Below are 15,727 nucleotides of genomic sequence, written 5' to 3'. Positions count from 1 at the left end.
TCATAGAGATATCCAGCTGAACACACTAGCTAAGGGCTGTTTGTGTCTGGATATCCCTCTCCAAATCTCCACTGTTGTCCAGGGGTGAGTACACTTGAGTGGAAAGACACTGAAAAACTTGTAAATTAATGTTGCAACGAATTGCTACCTATGACTGCTGGCACAGTGTTAGGCTTTTCTGCCAGGACTACATTTTCTTTGTCACACTAACCCACATGGCAAAAAGAAAACAATAATAACAATAATGATAATGACAAAAAAAAGAAAAAATCGGTAGGTCATTAATGCCATTTTCCTGAAAGAGCAATAGCTACATCTCTGGAATAGCCATGGTTTTAAACATTAAAACCCCAGGGTAAGATCCACACAAGAATTTAAGAAATGAACAGGGATGTGAAAATCATAAAGCAAAATACTCAAGTCGTTGTTGTTGTTTCCCTGGCAAACCCAAAGTGGCTCACTATGCATAGGCTGAGGGGACATCAAGGACATAAATTCCCTGCATGCTCCTTTTCAGGGACGAGTCCATCCCTGATGCAGTGGGGAGCAGGGGGAGCTGGGCACAGCTGGGCATGGCATCTCATTCCAGAATAACCAGGACACAGCTCTCTGCTTCCAGACTAAGCTGAGCAGAAGTGGGCAGAAGCACATCCCTCCCAGCCTAACTAGAGGCAGGAGCACTTTGGCATGGACCAAGCCTCTCCACAGTACTCAGCCCTAAGTCCTGCCCTCAGCTGTGACAATATGCTGCCTCTGATAGTAAGTGATGGGTAAACTCACAAAATCTGACTCAGGAGGAGGGTCTTCCTCACAGCTCCTGCACCAACGTTTCTTTCAGACACTGCTTTTTAACTTGGCTTCAAGTATTGCCACCATTTGGCAGGCAAGGGAGAAGCTGTCCCAGGACAGAGAACACACTCGAGATACTCAGCCTTCTTCAGCTGAGTCGTAAGAGGCAAGAGAACGCAGCTGTTCTCATCCATATAAACTACTTTTTTATATTTGTGTAAATCCAAAGGAAAAAAAAATCACCAAACAGGCACTATTGGTACAGTAGGCAACTCCTTTGTGAATTGGCTCATTTAGGCATTCATTTAAATACAGTAATTAAGATTTAACACAAAACAGAAGCTGCTTTCAGATGTCATTTTGAAGGCCAGATGATCTCCTCTTTATTAATATTATAATTTTAAACTATTGTCAGCTGAATTTTCAAGAATCAAGCTGTGAGCAAAGAGAATACACTACTGAAGTGTGTCCTATTTACGTAACCAAGTCTCAATGAAAATGGGAGATTGATTACAAATCTGTGATGCAGAGGATGGAGAAAGTGCACAACTAAATCTCAAGGTGCTTCATCTGGACGTTAGGAGGGAATTTATACCTCCAGCATCTGCCATTCACCTTTTCTATTTAACACCATATGGAAGAACACAACAGCATTTAAGGCAACATATTTCTGAAAACCTTTACGAGAAAGCTAGCAGCTTACTGCAAATGAAAAATGAAATCCTGGAGGGAACACAAGCACTTCTCTTCCTTTCCATAGGCACAGAGAACGCAGGAATGCGTTGGAAAGCAATTAAAGTATGATGATTCTAAAGGGGAATAATTATTTCACAATTACTTGAGAACATTACATTTATTGCTCCAATTAGTTTTTATTTTCCAAATAGGCATTCTTGTTCCTGCATTTTTCTTGTACCTATGAAGGTTTTTCTTGTTCTCCCACTTCTTTGCAGAGGAAAGCTCAGCCTTGCTTTCTACGTGTATTTCCTATTTTGTGACTTTAGCCTCTGGTTAACCTTGCCTGGCAAGTTTGTTTTAATCAAAGGAAATCATGTTGGGAGATGCAATATGCTTTGCAACAATATGAGTACACAAGAAATAATCCACCACAGCAAACACAGTGAGTGGAAATGTCGAAAAAAGAAACCAAAAATCAAAACGCCGCCTCTCCACTTCAGTAGGAAAGAAGTTTTTATATGCTTGAACTATAAAAGAATTATTTCTCTCTAGAGTGTTGTCTTGCCAAAGTGTACTCTTTGTATTCCACGTGCTTTTAAAAATGAAAAGATTTTGTACACCTTTCCCCTGTATCAGTTTGGTCAAATATTTTTATATTAATCCACGAATTAATCATGAAATTTGAATAGTCCAAATGCTCATAAGATATCGAACATCCTAAAATGCCAATGAAATATTTAGAGTTATCAAAGTTGTTAGAGCAATCATAACTGATGATTAATTTGGATGATGAATACGTGTGGGGGAGGCTTAAAACTTGTGAGATCGTATCATAGGAAGTGAAAGATATATTTAAATATTGATGTGCTGAGAGTTATCGTAGGTTAACTACTGAATGAGGTTCTAGAAAAGATGATGGGGAGAAGGACACCATGAAATTGTAATTACTTAATAGATATCCAAAGATTTTTTTCTTTTCTGAAGCTCCTTGGCAACAGTCAAAATTTTTCTTCTTTTTTTTGCTTTGCTTTTCCTCAGTAGCGGCCCAAGGAATCTGTCACACAAGTAACTTAAATAAAACTCATAACACTTAAAATAAAGCTATTGCTGAATCAAAGTTGGAATAAAATGCCAGTATAAGGATGAGACTATCCTCTTAAAAATACCCAACTATTTATTTTTGGTTAGCAAATCATGGTTTGATATTCTAGATACAAAAAAGACCGGATGGTGGAAAAATTATTTTTGACAGGATGTTGAGTTTCCCTGCAGTAAAGTTTAAAAACATAAATTTGTTATCTCCAGTTTTTGCTTAAAAAAAAAAAAAAAAAAAAAAAGCTCTATATTGCAGGTTTGATGCAGAGAAGGAAGTTCTGGATTTTGTACTGCAAGCAGCATGCCCTGTGAATTACGACATTTTGTTTGAAACAAAAACTATCAAAAATTGATCTTCACTCACTTTTTAATCAGCATATTGCTCATATATCTGATTTTGAGTCATCTTGGATTAGAAGAAGAAGAAAATCAAAGGCTAAATATTTTTTCACATTATTGCCATGTAACCCATGTGGTTGCATGCGCACTGTTTAAGCACAATGTATTTTATTGGCATTATATCCAGCTACCAAAAATTAAAGCAAAATTTGAGTTTGTTTCAGCAGTAACAAACACTGATACTCATTTACATTAAAGGTAATCTCAGGCACTGAAATGTAGAACATGGAATGGAAAAGTATTTGGTGCTACTGCAGAAATCAACATGGGGGGGTTACAACGATGAGTATTTAATCCTCAAAGCAACCACTTTACAATCAACCAGTTGGCATGAACATGTAAGCCAGTGAAATCAGCAAATTACATAGAACTCAGATTTTATAACCTCACTTGGTAAGCATTAACCCTCTCCTACCCAGTCCAAATACACACACATTTCATCTACACATATCTATGTATTTTCCTCAGAATTGCCTCTTCCCTGCAGCGCACAACAGCAGTCAAACAATTCCTGATTTTCCCAAAGCACTAACCAAGTAGGGCTCTTTGCAGGCATTTACCATGGTTAGAGCATCCAGGTTGCCATCTGCCCTCAAGAACAGAAGTTCATGCATCTTTATGCTTCATATCCTAGACTATCTATTTTCCAATGCCATGTCATTAATTAATTTTTACTAATAAATTGCCATTAAGTTACTGAACAGGTACACTGATGCCATGCATACAGTTTAATTATACACAGTCATGCTCAACATATCTGATGTTCTATTTTACTTCCATTTAGCTATACAGTAACAGCAGAAAAATTTGAAAGGAAGCAACATTTGAGAGCAATTAACATTTGCACAGAGGTAAAAGCATTTTAACTTTGCAATTATCAAGCTGGCAGTTAACTTTCACACTAGATATGCACTGAAAGGTATTCCTTGAAAAACTCCCTTTTTCTCTCCTGTAGAAAGAATGGATGATTCTGAAAATAATTCCCTTCACAAAGAATTTTTAAATCTGCGAAGTGCAGGTGATATTGTATGCTCCTGATTTCCCAAAACATCTGATACGCCACCAGCATATAAAATATATTAAAAAAAAAAAATCTAGTTTTGCCAATTTGTGCTGTGAAAGAGAAGTGCTATACATATATTTTGCTAATTGCCTCGCTCTAAAATAGGAAATTCCTCTCTGCTGAAGACTGGACTGAGCTACACAGAATGGCTGGAGCAGATGGCGAGGTTAAAAGTTTTGTGCAGAGTGGTAACTCGGAGTGCTCTCAGATGCTCCGTGCCACCCTGCTATCGCTGCTGGCGGCTCTCTGCTCACCCGGGGGGGCAGCTAAAGGGGAAGGTGCTCGTGTGCCCCTGACCCCTGATGCGTAATCAAACTGCATCCTCGTCAGCAGTGATTAGTCCAGAGAGCTGGGGACTTGCAAATAAATGTATGTCACCACTTGGCTAAGAAGGACAAGATAAAGATGGTTTTACACAGCGAATGACAGAGTTTCAGAAAGGCAGTGTAGCGAAGCTCCCACACACAGCATTTAGTTCCAAGACTATTTTTGTTAGGACTAGAAGCTCCCTGAGTTGTTGGCAATTTAGCCTCACTATTAATTTGCATGCATGATACATGATCCCTTGAAATCATACCATCTCCACAATTACTTAGATCAGCAGCAAAGCAAGGTTTGGTTAATACAAGGACGCACATCACAACATGACCATTGATGATACAGGAGGTAAAGTTTATTTTTCCTTCAAGAGATTACTTAGTCACCCCTCCCCCCAAAAATACATGAGGAGCCAGCACCAGCTCTACAAGGATGGGTGCATTTAACAACTCCATTATCAAACTTCTGTATTTCGAGATCCACTTGGGAGCTGATAGTTCTCTAGATTAATTTTTGTATCTTTACACACATTAAGATCTGCATCTAATGAACACTGACCGTGTTTCAACCTGTGTTAAAATACACTATGGATGCTTCCCAGAGAAAAGGAGTATGAAGAGAGCAATGCAGAAGAAAGAGTTGGACTTGGTACTCCCCCACCTCAAGGGGCAAGTTGAGATAAAGTTATATAAGCTTAAGTGACAACAGGGCATCATCAGCCACAGTTAATAGTGCCTTTGAGCTTGGAGATGTTTGTTAGCAGGATCTTTTCTGACTGCCTGGAAGGACAGCAGGTAGAAACTCTAATCAAAGCTGAGATGATGAAAACAAGGGGAAGCTCGGCTGTGGCAGATCCCTACAGAGGACTGCAGAGCAAGAGATACCCATGTTCAGCTGCTACTTTGTACCCTAACAGTCAAACCTCGTCAATCTTTCTGCAGAAGCAGAGAAATAAGACAGCACTTTTACCAAAACTGACTGATGCCAATAAAAACTGGGATTTTGCAACGGGAAGAACAAAACACAGCACAGAACTCTTTCAAATTTAAGATCACGAATTTAAGACAAGAGGCAGCATTTACACACTTCACTGTCCTTCAAGGATTGTAAAAATAGTGTAAGTCATCTGCACCAAGTAGCTTCCCCCCCTGACTCTTGCCCCTCTCCCACCCACTCACTAAATCTCAGCTGTCTGAACAACTGGCCACTACTGAATGTCTCCATGCAGAACACTGCTGGTGCAAGAAAAAGCATTCCACCTCAGGATAAAGTTTGGTTGCCAGTAAAAAAGGCAATAAAAGTCTGAATAGTCTTAGATGGGGGCACAGTATGCAACCTGATTTGTGCAAATTGCAGGTGACACTCTCTGCTGCACACACGAGTTTATTTACACTTGTAACTTAAGCGCTGCCTCAACCAGAACAGCTTCAGTGCAGAGTCAATGCCAAAACCTCTTGCCTCGCTCTAATGTAACTCAAACCACATTTGTCATCCTGATGAAAGAAGAAAATGCAACAAAATAAAACATACTTTGGATACTGTAAAAAAATGCAGCACATTCCTCAGACTTCATATTTTTCGGCAGATGACTATTTCATCATATCTAGCTTTTACTGTTTCATGCAAGGCTTAGGTTACCTGAAAATACCTGTCAATTGGCAATGCCCAAGAGGACGATAATAGAAACTTTCAGATCGAGATTAATAGAGCAGAGCCGGGCTAAGGGAATACTCCTGCTTCTGAAATTCCAGCATTCAGCGCCTTCCAATACATCTCATCCTCACTTCAGCTGCACGTATAACAACCATCCTCACCCTAATTAACACTCGCAGTACCAGGCAGCTGTCGGGGACGGTATTAAAAAAAAAAAAAAAAAAAAAAAAAAAAAAAAAAAAAGGAAAAAAAAAGAAGAAAAGTAGAGCCAAATCCTTGCGTTCTGCCTGGTACTCCCAGTGGATGCTTAGTATTTCATCTGAATTTGAAAACTGAGGAAGCTTTTGCAGGGGCGTTTTTATTCTGCCGGGAAGGGGTGAGGACACACGGGTGGGTCCGGGCTGGGTGCAGGGGACAGGTGTCTGAGGAGGGCTTCGCTGGGCACGGAGGGGAGAGCGCTCAGCCCCGCGCCACCGATGCGCGTTTCTCCACGTTGCATCATCATCAGCGGCGGCCGAGAAGCCCCGCGCTCGCCCCGCGCCCGACCTGCGGGACGCCGAACGCCCCGGGAGGGGGCACGACACCGAGACCACCGAGAGACTTGGGAAGGGGGGGGGGGCTGGGGGTACGAGCCCCCTTTCCCCTGCCGCGGCAGGGCGGGCGGTGCGGGAGGGAGCCGGCCGGAGCTCCGCGCCCCGCGGCGGGGGCTCGGCGCCGGGCGGTACCGGAGCCGGGGCGGGGGGACCCGGCGGCAGCCCCGCCGCCACTTACATTCTGTCAGAGACCAGCAAGCGGCCGTCGACCATCATCTCCGGAAGGAAATCCAGCTTGAACGAAGAAGTCATGCTGGGCTCCGGGGGCGCCGCGGCGGTCGGCGGGAGGATGCGGCGGGGCGCGGCGGATCCCACAACTGCGCCGGGCGGCGGAGCGGCAGGCACAGGTGCGGAGGCCTCCCCGCGGCAGCCGCCAGCCCCGGCAGTTGTCACATTTCTCTCCCCCTCTAGGTTTTTTCCGCCAATCCCCTCCGAAATCGACTGCTGAGGCAACTGTCGGTGGAGCGCCAGGTGCTGAGCGGGGAGGCGGAGCCATCTCCCCGCTGCGGCTCCCCGTTAACCCCTGCGCCCCCGCCGCCCCGGGAGAGGCCTATCGCCGCCGCCGGGCCGGGGGCTGCCCGCCCGGGGCTCCGCGGCTCCGCCCGGCCCGGCTCCGGGGGCGGCGGGACCGGCCCGGGGCTCTGCAGCGCTGCCCGACCCGAGCTCCGCGCCCCGGGCTGGCGCTGCCGGCAGCACACGCTGGCTTCGCTCGGACACCGCGCTTCCCGGCCAAACTGGGAGCACTGGGAGGGTTTGGGAGGGTAATGGGTGCAGGCACTCTCCGCTCAAACTCCTGCCATTCAGACCTTGGCGGTGGTTTAAATGCTCAGAGTGATGTTAGTGGCTGGAGGGAAACTGGTAGTAACTCTGTCCTCAGTGATCAGGAAGAGGGGTTTAAGTAACTAATGACGGCAAATCCTTTCTCGTGGCTGTAGCCTCCCCAAAAACCCGCTCCCAACCTCGCTGCTCTCAGAGTTGGCCGCGCACATAATGTCACCACCAAGATGCACACAGAATTCCACACATACAAATAGCTGGAGCTCCCCTCCCCACGCCACCGCCCCCTGAAAATCTGTATAAATTTTCCTTTCCATCCCCAAGACCTACTTGCTTCAATACAAAGCTGCTCCAGGCAAAAGAATATTAACATATTTACGAAGATTACTGGATGATCTGAGCAGTCTAGACAGACAGAACGTTCCTCTCCATTGTGTGTGCTTCTCCATCTGAATCTCTTTCCAGGTTTTATAATTTGATTTGTTATGGATAATCAACACTTGCAAAAAGTAACAAATGCAAATTAAAACCTTCTATGCTTAAACTTTTCAAAGAGCTTTCTAATACAAAAATGAGATTGACCCATAAAAAAAATGTTATCACTCAGGCCAAGTTTTATTTAAATTTTGACCAATGTTGATTTGATAGGAAAAAAAATACAGAACAGGCAAAATTTTAGAGTCCAGTTTATTGCACTAAGACACTTTGCAATTTTAAACAGTTAAAAAGGAGAAAAACCCCTCAGGCTGCTAAAATTTTTGCCTACTTTGCAAGTCTAAAGAAAGAATAGGTTCACTTGGCCCTCAGCATAATCCCCGTAGGACAGCTGCAATCCTGAACAGATATCTATAGTGTTATTAATCTGCTCTGCTCTATACATTCACATACTGTCCTCATCACCATGGCACCTAAACATCCACGTAGAAAGACGAAAAGCAAAGCTATGGCTCCTCTTTGCTGAATTCATGGTGATTCCTTTACGCCACCCATCCATCACAGCGTAGGACTGACTATACAGTGGATAAAAAAATCAGGTGCAAAGTCCAAATGAAAGGAGAAACCAGCACAACTTTCTCCAGCTGGATGTAGCCACCTGGTTTTTGATCTGAGGCCTCCATGGTGGTTAATCCGGCCCAGAGCAGAGTTGGATTAACTTTCAATTTCAAAATCTTGCCACTGCAGAAGGGAAAGGTTTTAGCTCAGAAGAAATACAGGCAGTTCAGTGAGGATGAAGATATTCTTTTAACTAAGAAGTCTCCACCCCCACTTCGCCCTGTGCGGCTGGATCATTAGTTTTTTTGGTACATGCTAGATCTAAAGGACTTCAGTCTCACCAGCCTGTCTCTTCTAAGGACCACAGTCCCACTGCTGCTGACTGAAAAGTAAATCCACGCTTCGCACAGGATGCGAAGAGGGAGGAGGAGAAGATCACAAATAATTTTGCTTAAAATCTGCATATGGAATAGAGAGATCTTTATAAATTTGCCCCATTTTGCAAGGTGTAAGTGCTTAAAAATGCTTCATTAAAACGTATGTTCTTTTGAAATATTTATTTTCCTTTTAATTACATGTGAATTAGCTGGAAGAAGCTGTAGGGAAGCCCTCTTACTGACTTAAGCCTTCTCAGCAGTTTGTTAAATTCTAGCCTCAAATCCCTTGAGGGAATAGTGGATTCAAAGCAGCTTTTAATCATACTATAAGGAGGGTGAAGTAGTATGTAAGTAGGTCATAGAGAAAGCATTACAAGTGCATAGGTTATTGCTTTATTTAACAACTACAGTGTAACACACTTTTCAAAGCACATTTGCTTTTGCCATTTAAAAGTTAGAAGCAGGAACAGGGTCAAATGCAAAAAGAAACCCTCTCCATAAAAGATACTGAGATACGACTCAAGGAGAGCTTAGAGGGAAAAACTGCATTCGAATAATTTGGTTCTCAAACATAAATTATGTAGTGTCTGTGTATGAATTAACTCTCGAAGGCAGAGGGTAAGTGGTGAGAAACAAAAAATCTTGAATGTTTCACATGCTGCTACAGGCTCAGCTCTGTTATTTGTAACATTAATGCCAGATTCTTGACCAGCACATATGCGCAAAATAGCAACTTTTATTAAATATTAAGGAAAAAGTAGAAGCTCTGATGTGTTGCTACAGTACAGAGGGAAATGGGGGGCGAGAGTGGCAAGTGAAGCTGCATTAATTTTCACAGCATAAATCAGACAATGGCTCTAAACACTGGCTTAGAGGAGCTGCATTATTGCTGCCCGCCAATATTAAGCTTTTTCAACTGGTGGAGCATATGGTGGTTTTGAGGGAGAAACCTAGAATTTGGAGTCATCAATTCTCGGGCTTTAATCCTATTCCAGCTACAAATGCTGTCTCCTGTCCCTCCTCCCCTCGTTTCAGAGGCCCAGACCCTGTTTTCCCCTCGCTTTCTCCATCCGAGTGGGGCAGATGAAGCAATTCCACCTCACCTTTGCAGATTAGTCACCGTTCAAGCAGCTTTTCAAGCACAGAGCTACATGCAATTTCTCCAAACAACTCAACCTTTGAAAATCACACACCTCTTCAGAGAAAACAAAACAAAACAAAACAAAACCCACAAAAAGTTCAGCTGCAGAAGGCCAGGACTGAGCAGTGACTTGTGTGTGTGAGCTCACTCTGACATCACTGCCTGTGGATTCACTCAGCAAGTGACAAAGAGAGCAGACACCTTCCACATCCCAGAGCCAAATCCAGTGTGGAGCTCACATCACATCCCCTCTCCAGACCCTCTCCTCAGCCCCTCTCCAGACCCTCTCCTCAGCCGATCTTTAATTGCCATTCTTCTAATCAACTTGCCCCCCAGTATTGGGCCAAGGAAATGCTGCTGTTGGAAGCACTTCAAGGGAAAGTTTCTGAATGACTTCACTCTCTCCCAAGCCTGCAAGGCAGTATGAAGAGAGTTCAAATCCTCTGCTTTATTCCCCTCTAAGCCAATGAACATGCTCGGGATTCAGCTTATCTCTGGCATCAAAGCAAGTTTCTAACAGAGGCAGCAGAAGCAGAGCTCAGTGACGGTGGTGTAAATTTGGAGCAGGCTCAAATGACTCCAGTGGAATCACTCAGGATCTTCCACTAATGCGAGGGGGAACAGGAATCTGGTCCAGCTGGAGTTAGTGAATGCAAATGAGGTGTTTGCTATCTTTCACAAAGAAATTACCTTCCAGGCAAAGCATGAGCCTGGAAGTAGTGGCATGACTAAGAGCAGACAGGACAGCATTTTGGTTTGTGTGATGGGATGTGAGCCTACCTGCCTATCAGGGAGGGAGCCCATCAGCTGAACTCTTGACAGCAGACTTCTGGAGGGGCAAGAACGTGAGGGGGCACAAAGAAGAAACAGCAAAGCAAAGCACACAAGCACAAGTGACACAAAGCACTTGGGCAAAACTACAGAATGATGTAAAAATCATTAAAAATTAAAGCAAAAAGTAGTGCATTTCTTTGAGTGGTAAAAGGTAATGGACCCAATTCTACACCATTTTACCATTTGTGAAGATTTTGATTACCTGGAACAAAACTGTCTTTGTCAGTTACATCTGACATTGGAATAAAATTTTGAATTATGAAAACTTAACCTTTCAGTAGGAATTTTGTATTTACAAAGCCATACACACAACAGTCTTCCACTCATCTTATTTTGAGAAATAAAATAACTTGCATATATCAGAAACCCTCTTAAAAAGAAAATTGAAATACTGTTTAAAACTGATCAATGAATTTTACGTATTGAAATCTCAGCTGCTTCTGAGGCCTCCTCCACTTCCGTAGGCTACTGTAGCTCATCAGTAATCTTCAGAAATAAACGTCATTTAAAATTAGCCCTGTGAAAAGGTACCTCAAATTAAGCATTTCTAGAGCTTTCACTTGAAGCGCATTGATATTATGTAAACTTGGTTGCTATAGTAAAACTTCCCACTCACTTCTCTTTTTTTTCCCCTTCCTATTTTATACCAGTGATGAGGTGATTTCATCCCACTGTGGGTAAAGGGCCTTTGTTCCATTTTGTGGTTAATAACTCAATCTTTCCGAAAACAATTAGGCAACACATCATGGCACAAGGCAGATGCTACATGAAATGGAGGGTTTTTTGGAAAAGCCTTTAATTTGGAGGAACACCTTCTTTGTGAACAGCACCAGGACACGTGGGGTGGTCAATCATCACCCTCAGGTCCAATCCTGCACAGGGCTAGTGCTGAGGAGAGGCTGCCCAGTACCTTCTGCTCCAGTTGGGCAGTTCATGAGCTCAGCACTTTGTTTAGTGAATACTGAAGTAAAGCAGGTAACAAGCAAATTTTTGCAAGGGCAAGCTTTACCATCCAGTTATTTATTTGCAGTCCTATTGAAGAGCATCACTATTGATCCACAGGTGTTTGTGTTAGTGCCTTGTGCATATAGACACAAGACCAAGGCTTTTGTCAACCCAGTCTTATCTTGACTTGGCAACAGACATTGACTGGGTTTTTCAGTGTTTCTTGGGTTTTTTGTTTGTTTGGTTTTTTTTTATGGACTACCTTATTTTCTCACCCTCTGGCAATCAACAGCCACTACCCAAAAAGGAGAGAATCTGGGGTACTGCAAGCACTGGGCAGACCTGATTTCCTACAATAATAATGTTATTTATGGTAGAAAAAAATCACCTTTCCAAACAACCCTGGAAGAGGGAACTGAGTATTCTTGGTTTTGGCTATTATTTCATCTTCATGTGAAAACCTATAATCTCGTATGACTTGGGACAGAGGAAATCACACATCTCATGCTCTTGTCTGTGTAGCTCCATCCTCACAATGTGCAAAAGCCCCATCTATGCTTTCACATGGCAGGGGAAAAATCCCACTGTGACAAAAAACCTTCCTGCTTGCCATGCACACCCACAGGAAGAACTACTGGGGACTCAAAAATCTCTACCATTTTATATAAATTTGAGTTTTTTGAAGATTTTTGCCCACCTGGAGAGGCTGGTTATTGGGAGAGATGCAGGATCAGGGAAGTGGATGGTGAGGATGGCCTGGATCAGGAGGTGATGCTGGAGAGCAGCTCCAACTCCAAAAGCCACAGGCAAAGGTAAGTGTGAAGTTCTAATGTGGCATCAGCAAAGAAAGAATGTGGCTAAGGGATATCAAAAGAGGCAAGAAGCCAAAAGTAGACTTACTTTCAAACACAAAATGCAAAGACATCTGAGGGGTTTACTACAATATCTGAATTAACCTACTGTGCTCCACTTCTAGCAGCAGGATCCTTATGAGCTTAACCTTCATCCTCCCTTCTCATTCACTTCTACCATGTGTTTTTCTTTCGCACTGAAAATGATTGGATTTCACCTGAAACCCAAATCATAGCATCTAAGGTAGGCAATTTCACAGGTCTTTTTTTTCTCATTTGTTCATGAAGTGTCTAGCACACATGCCAATCCTCAAAAATAACAATCACCCTGAAAATATATAAAGTAGCTATCTTTGTTTGACTTTAATATTTCCCAGACAGAAACTGTTAAAGATCAGACATGAAGGACATAAAGAAAAGACTCCTGCAGTAACTGTAAGGCATTTGGATGTGCAGAAAACTGCACCATGCCTGGTTTTGGTGGTTTGGGGCTTTGTCCCTCAAATGAACAGTGCAAGAATTACCACATGGGCCAGATCAAAAGGTCCACCTAGTCCATGCTCCTGAGTCTGATAATGGATGGAAAGAGAAAGAGCATGAGTATAGCAAGTGCACTGTGATCTTCACACCTTCCAGCAACTGGTGGCTGAGGGACTTCCTGGAGTCAAGAACAGCATCTGAACCAAGATGTTTAACAAGCTCAAGTCACTGATTCAGTTTTCCAACAAATTCTCTGTCTGAAAGGAACATTGATGAAGTCACATGTTCATTTCTCCCAGAGTTACCTGTTAAATGTGCTGTTCTTAACAATTTAAGAGATTTGGGGCACAGTGCAACAAACAGGAACATTGATTTTCTCGTCTGAACCAAAACATTTAACCCAGCTTAGTGTTTAATATAAAATGTTTCACTTTGAAAGGTCACAATAATTCATCTGCAACTTTTAAAGAAAAACTCAACCCCTTGATACAAAAACTTAGTGAGGAAAAAATGCTGGAACCATGAGGTTCCTAGGGCAGGCATGTAGTTTGGCATTGTTTTGTGAGAAAGGCTCTTTAGGAAAAATTTTGGTCACTTTGCATTGCTTTATTCAGGGGTGGGGGTTAACTGAGTTTAATGTATGTTCATCAGCCGTGCACAGACAAATCTCCATATGATTCATTGGAGCAGCACTGCAGAACACCTGGTGTTGCCAATGCAGTTCTGTTAGTGTTTTGTTATTTTTAAAGGGGGTTATATAACTCTCTCATTAAAATTAAATGTGGGCTGAAATGATGCAGGCAAATTCTCAAGCTTCAGAGTGAGCTTCTTCCTCACAGTTTAGCAGAAGATCTTTTTTAGGCAGAAGAGAAGGAAAATGAAACCAAGAGGTTGTACCGTTGAATTTAGAATCTCTAAAATTTTAAGTTTTCTGATAATCCTCTGATTCTTTTCTAGAGGCCCTCAATTCTTCAGACGCTGACGTGCAGCTTCCAGGGAGGGCAGGTGCAGGATTTGAATCTTAAATTCACTCTGTAGCACAGCTATCCTATCATCCACAGGTATCTACTTGTGCAGGATTCAATTTCCAGATGATCTGTGTTTGAACACCCTTACTTTTCCCTCCTCTATTTGCCATTTCCCCTATCCCCTCACTGATTTTCTAGAATTCTTTTCCCCTTTCCTCAAACTCTGTGCTGTCTCTTCCTGCTGGTGACAGACTGTTGTCTGGCGTCCTCAAAGGCTGCTCTTGAGGATGACCTGCTGATTTGCTGCCATGGGAACTCTGGAGCAAGGACAGCATTTACCCCTCGCACACCGAAGGGCACAAGCAACAGTTCCTTGTTCTGCCCTTCTCGCTGGTTAAAGTTTGCCCTCCTCTGTTTCACAAGCCTTGCAGGGGCATGGGAAGGCTGTGCCTTAAATAACAAAGGTGTTGCAGCCTCTGCAGCAGCTGAATTATTTGGAGGAAGGTGGAAAAGTCTAATAGCTGATGTGAGCATGCAAATTGCTTTTCAAAACTAGTGGAGAAAAAAGCTTGGGCAGCTAAGCATGAGAGTTGAGAAAAACCCTCTCTCGTGTAATGGCAAAAAGCATTATGTTCATCTAAGTGCTGTATTTAAAAACTTCCTGAGCAATTTTATTGGTAACCTTATTCATTTGAAAGAGAGAGAGTTAACTTAAAAATAGGTTATTTTACCCGAATAAGGGATGCAGGGTAACACATCAGCGCACTGAGTATGCTACATGGAGAGACAGGCAAGCACTTCTCTCCATTCCCCACCCCCAAACACAATTTTGGGTATTTTAATTGAAATAGAAGGATCATTTTTACTTGGCTGCATTTTACAGGGCAGCTTGTGATCCACGCTGTGTCAGCCTTGTCAGTGCCCTGGCAGATTTACAGCCCCACGGTACTTTCCTACAAGCACAGGCTCATAGCAGCCTAATCCGGTAATGTGGGCTTAATGCACAATATAATTTCACGAACCACCTAGAAAGTGAGTGGAAATCTGGGAGTCGGTGCTTTCCAGAAATGTAATTTTAGTCATTAGTTTAGAAATGCTGAAGATGGAGCTGACTGATATTAGCCCACGGAATGGTCACTGATCCTTACACTATCAGAGAAAATAAAGTTGTGTGTGAGAACAGCTGAAATCCTTTTTACATCCCGCTTGAGCTGATTACTAGTTATGCTATCTCAGTCTCAGGACTGGAGTGAGAGATGAGGAAATTAGAGTCCAGATCAAGATTTACACAAAATTTGGGAGAATTCCTGCCCATTTCAATCCAATAAAGATAGTTAACCTTCAGTGCATCATTAACTTGCCAAGAACAGTATTAAAGTGACTTTAATTGACACATTTACTTCTGCTGCAGGGTGAAATAACACAGAAGCAAAACAAAACGTAAAGGGGAAAAAAAAAAGATAAAGCTCTTTGCCACAGCAAGAATGTTAGAGGGGGGAAAAAAATCCCGTTTTTATTTCCTCTGTGAGGATGCCAGCAGTCTTGTTTCATAAACTCCAGTGATTCATCACCATCCCAGGCAGCCAATCATTCCGCAGGTCAAGTAGAAATGGGCTGTAGAGCCAGCAACTCCTGCTGCCCTGATAATGCATGTCATTCCAGGCATGGCGACATGCTTTCTCAACAGCTGCCATTTTCAGTTACCTTTTCTATGGCTGACATACAAGTAAATGTGTTGGAAGCAGTAAAACAGTCATAGGAAAGCAGTTGCAA

At 42.8% G+C, this 15,727-nt stretch overlaps 1 protein-coding gene across 7 annotated transcripts in view; it reads right to left on the bottom strand.

Annotated features, from left to right (window-relative positions):
• The window catches only part of CELF2 (CUGBP Elav-like family member 2), a 543,197-nt gene that overhangs the window by 234,147 nt on the left and 293,323 nt on the right, over positions 1 to 15,727 (bottom strand). Inside the window, exon 1 of one of the 7 annotated variants that reach the window (XM_085082614.1) lies at positions 6,767 to 7,057. The exons of the other annotated variants lie outside the window; for them this stretch is intronic. Within the exon in view, the coding sequence (XP_084938740.1) occupies positions 6,767 to 6,840 (74 nt within the window). The 5' untranslated portion in view covers positions 6,841 to 7,057. Of the gene's footprint in view, positions 1 to 6,766; positions 7,058 to 15,727 lie in introns of those variants that run through there. 7 annotated transcript variants of the gene reach the window in all.

Source organism: Lichenostomus cassidix, chromosome 1Aa, assembly GCF_008360975.1.
Source record: "Lichenostomus cassidix isolate B80296 chromosome 1Aa, HeHo_3.0, whole genome shotgun sequence".
NCBI lineage: Eukaryota > Metazoa > Chordata > Aves > Passeriformes > Meliphagidae > Lichenostomus > Lichenostomus cassidix.
Note: the sequence above shows the minus strand (reverse complement) of the source record. Positions and strands in the feature narration are given on the sequence as shown.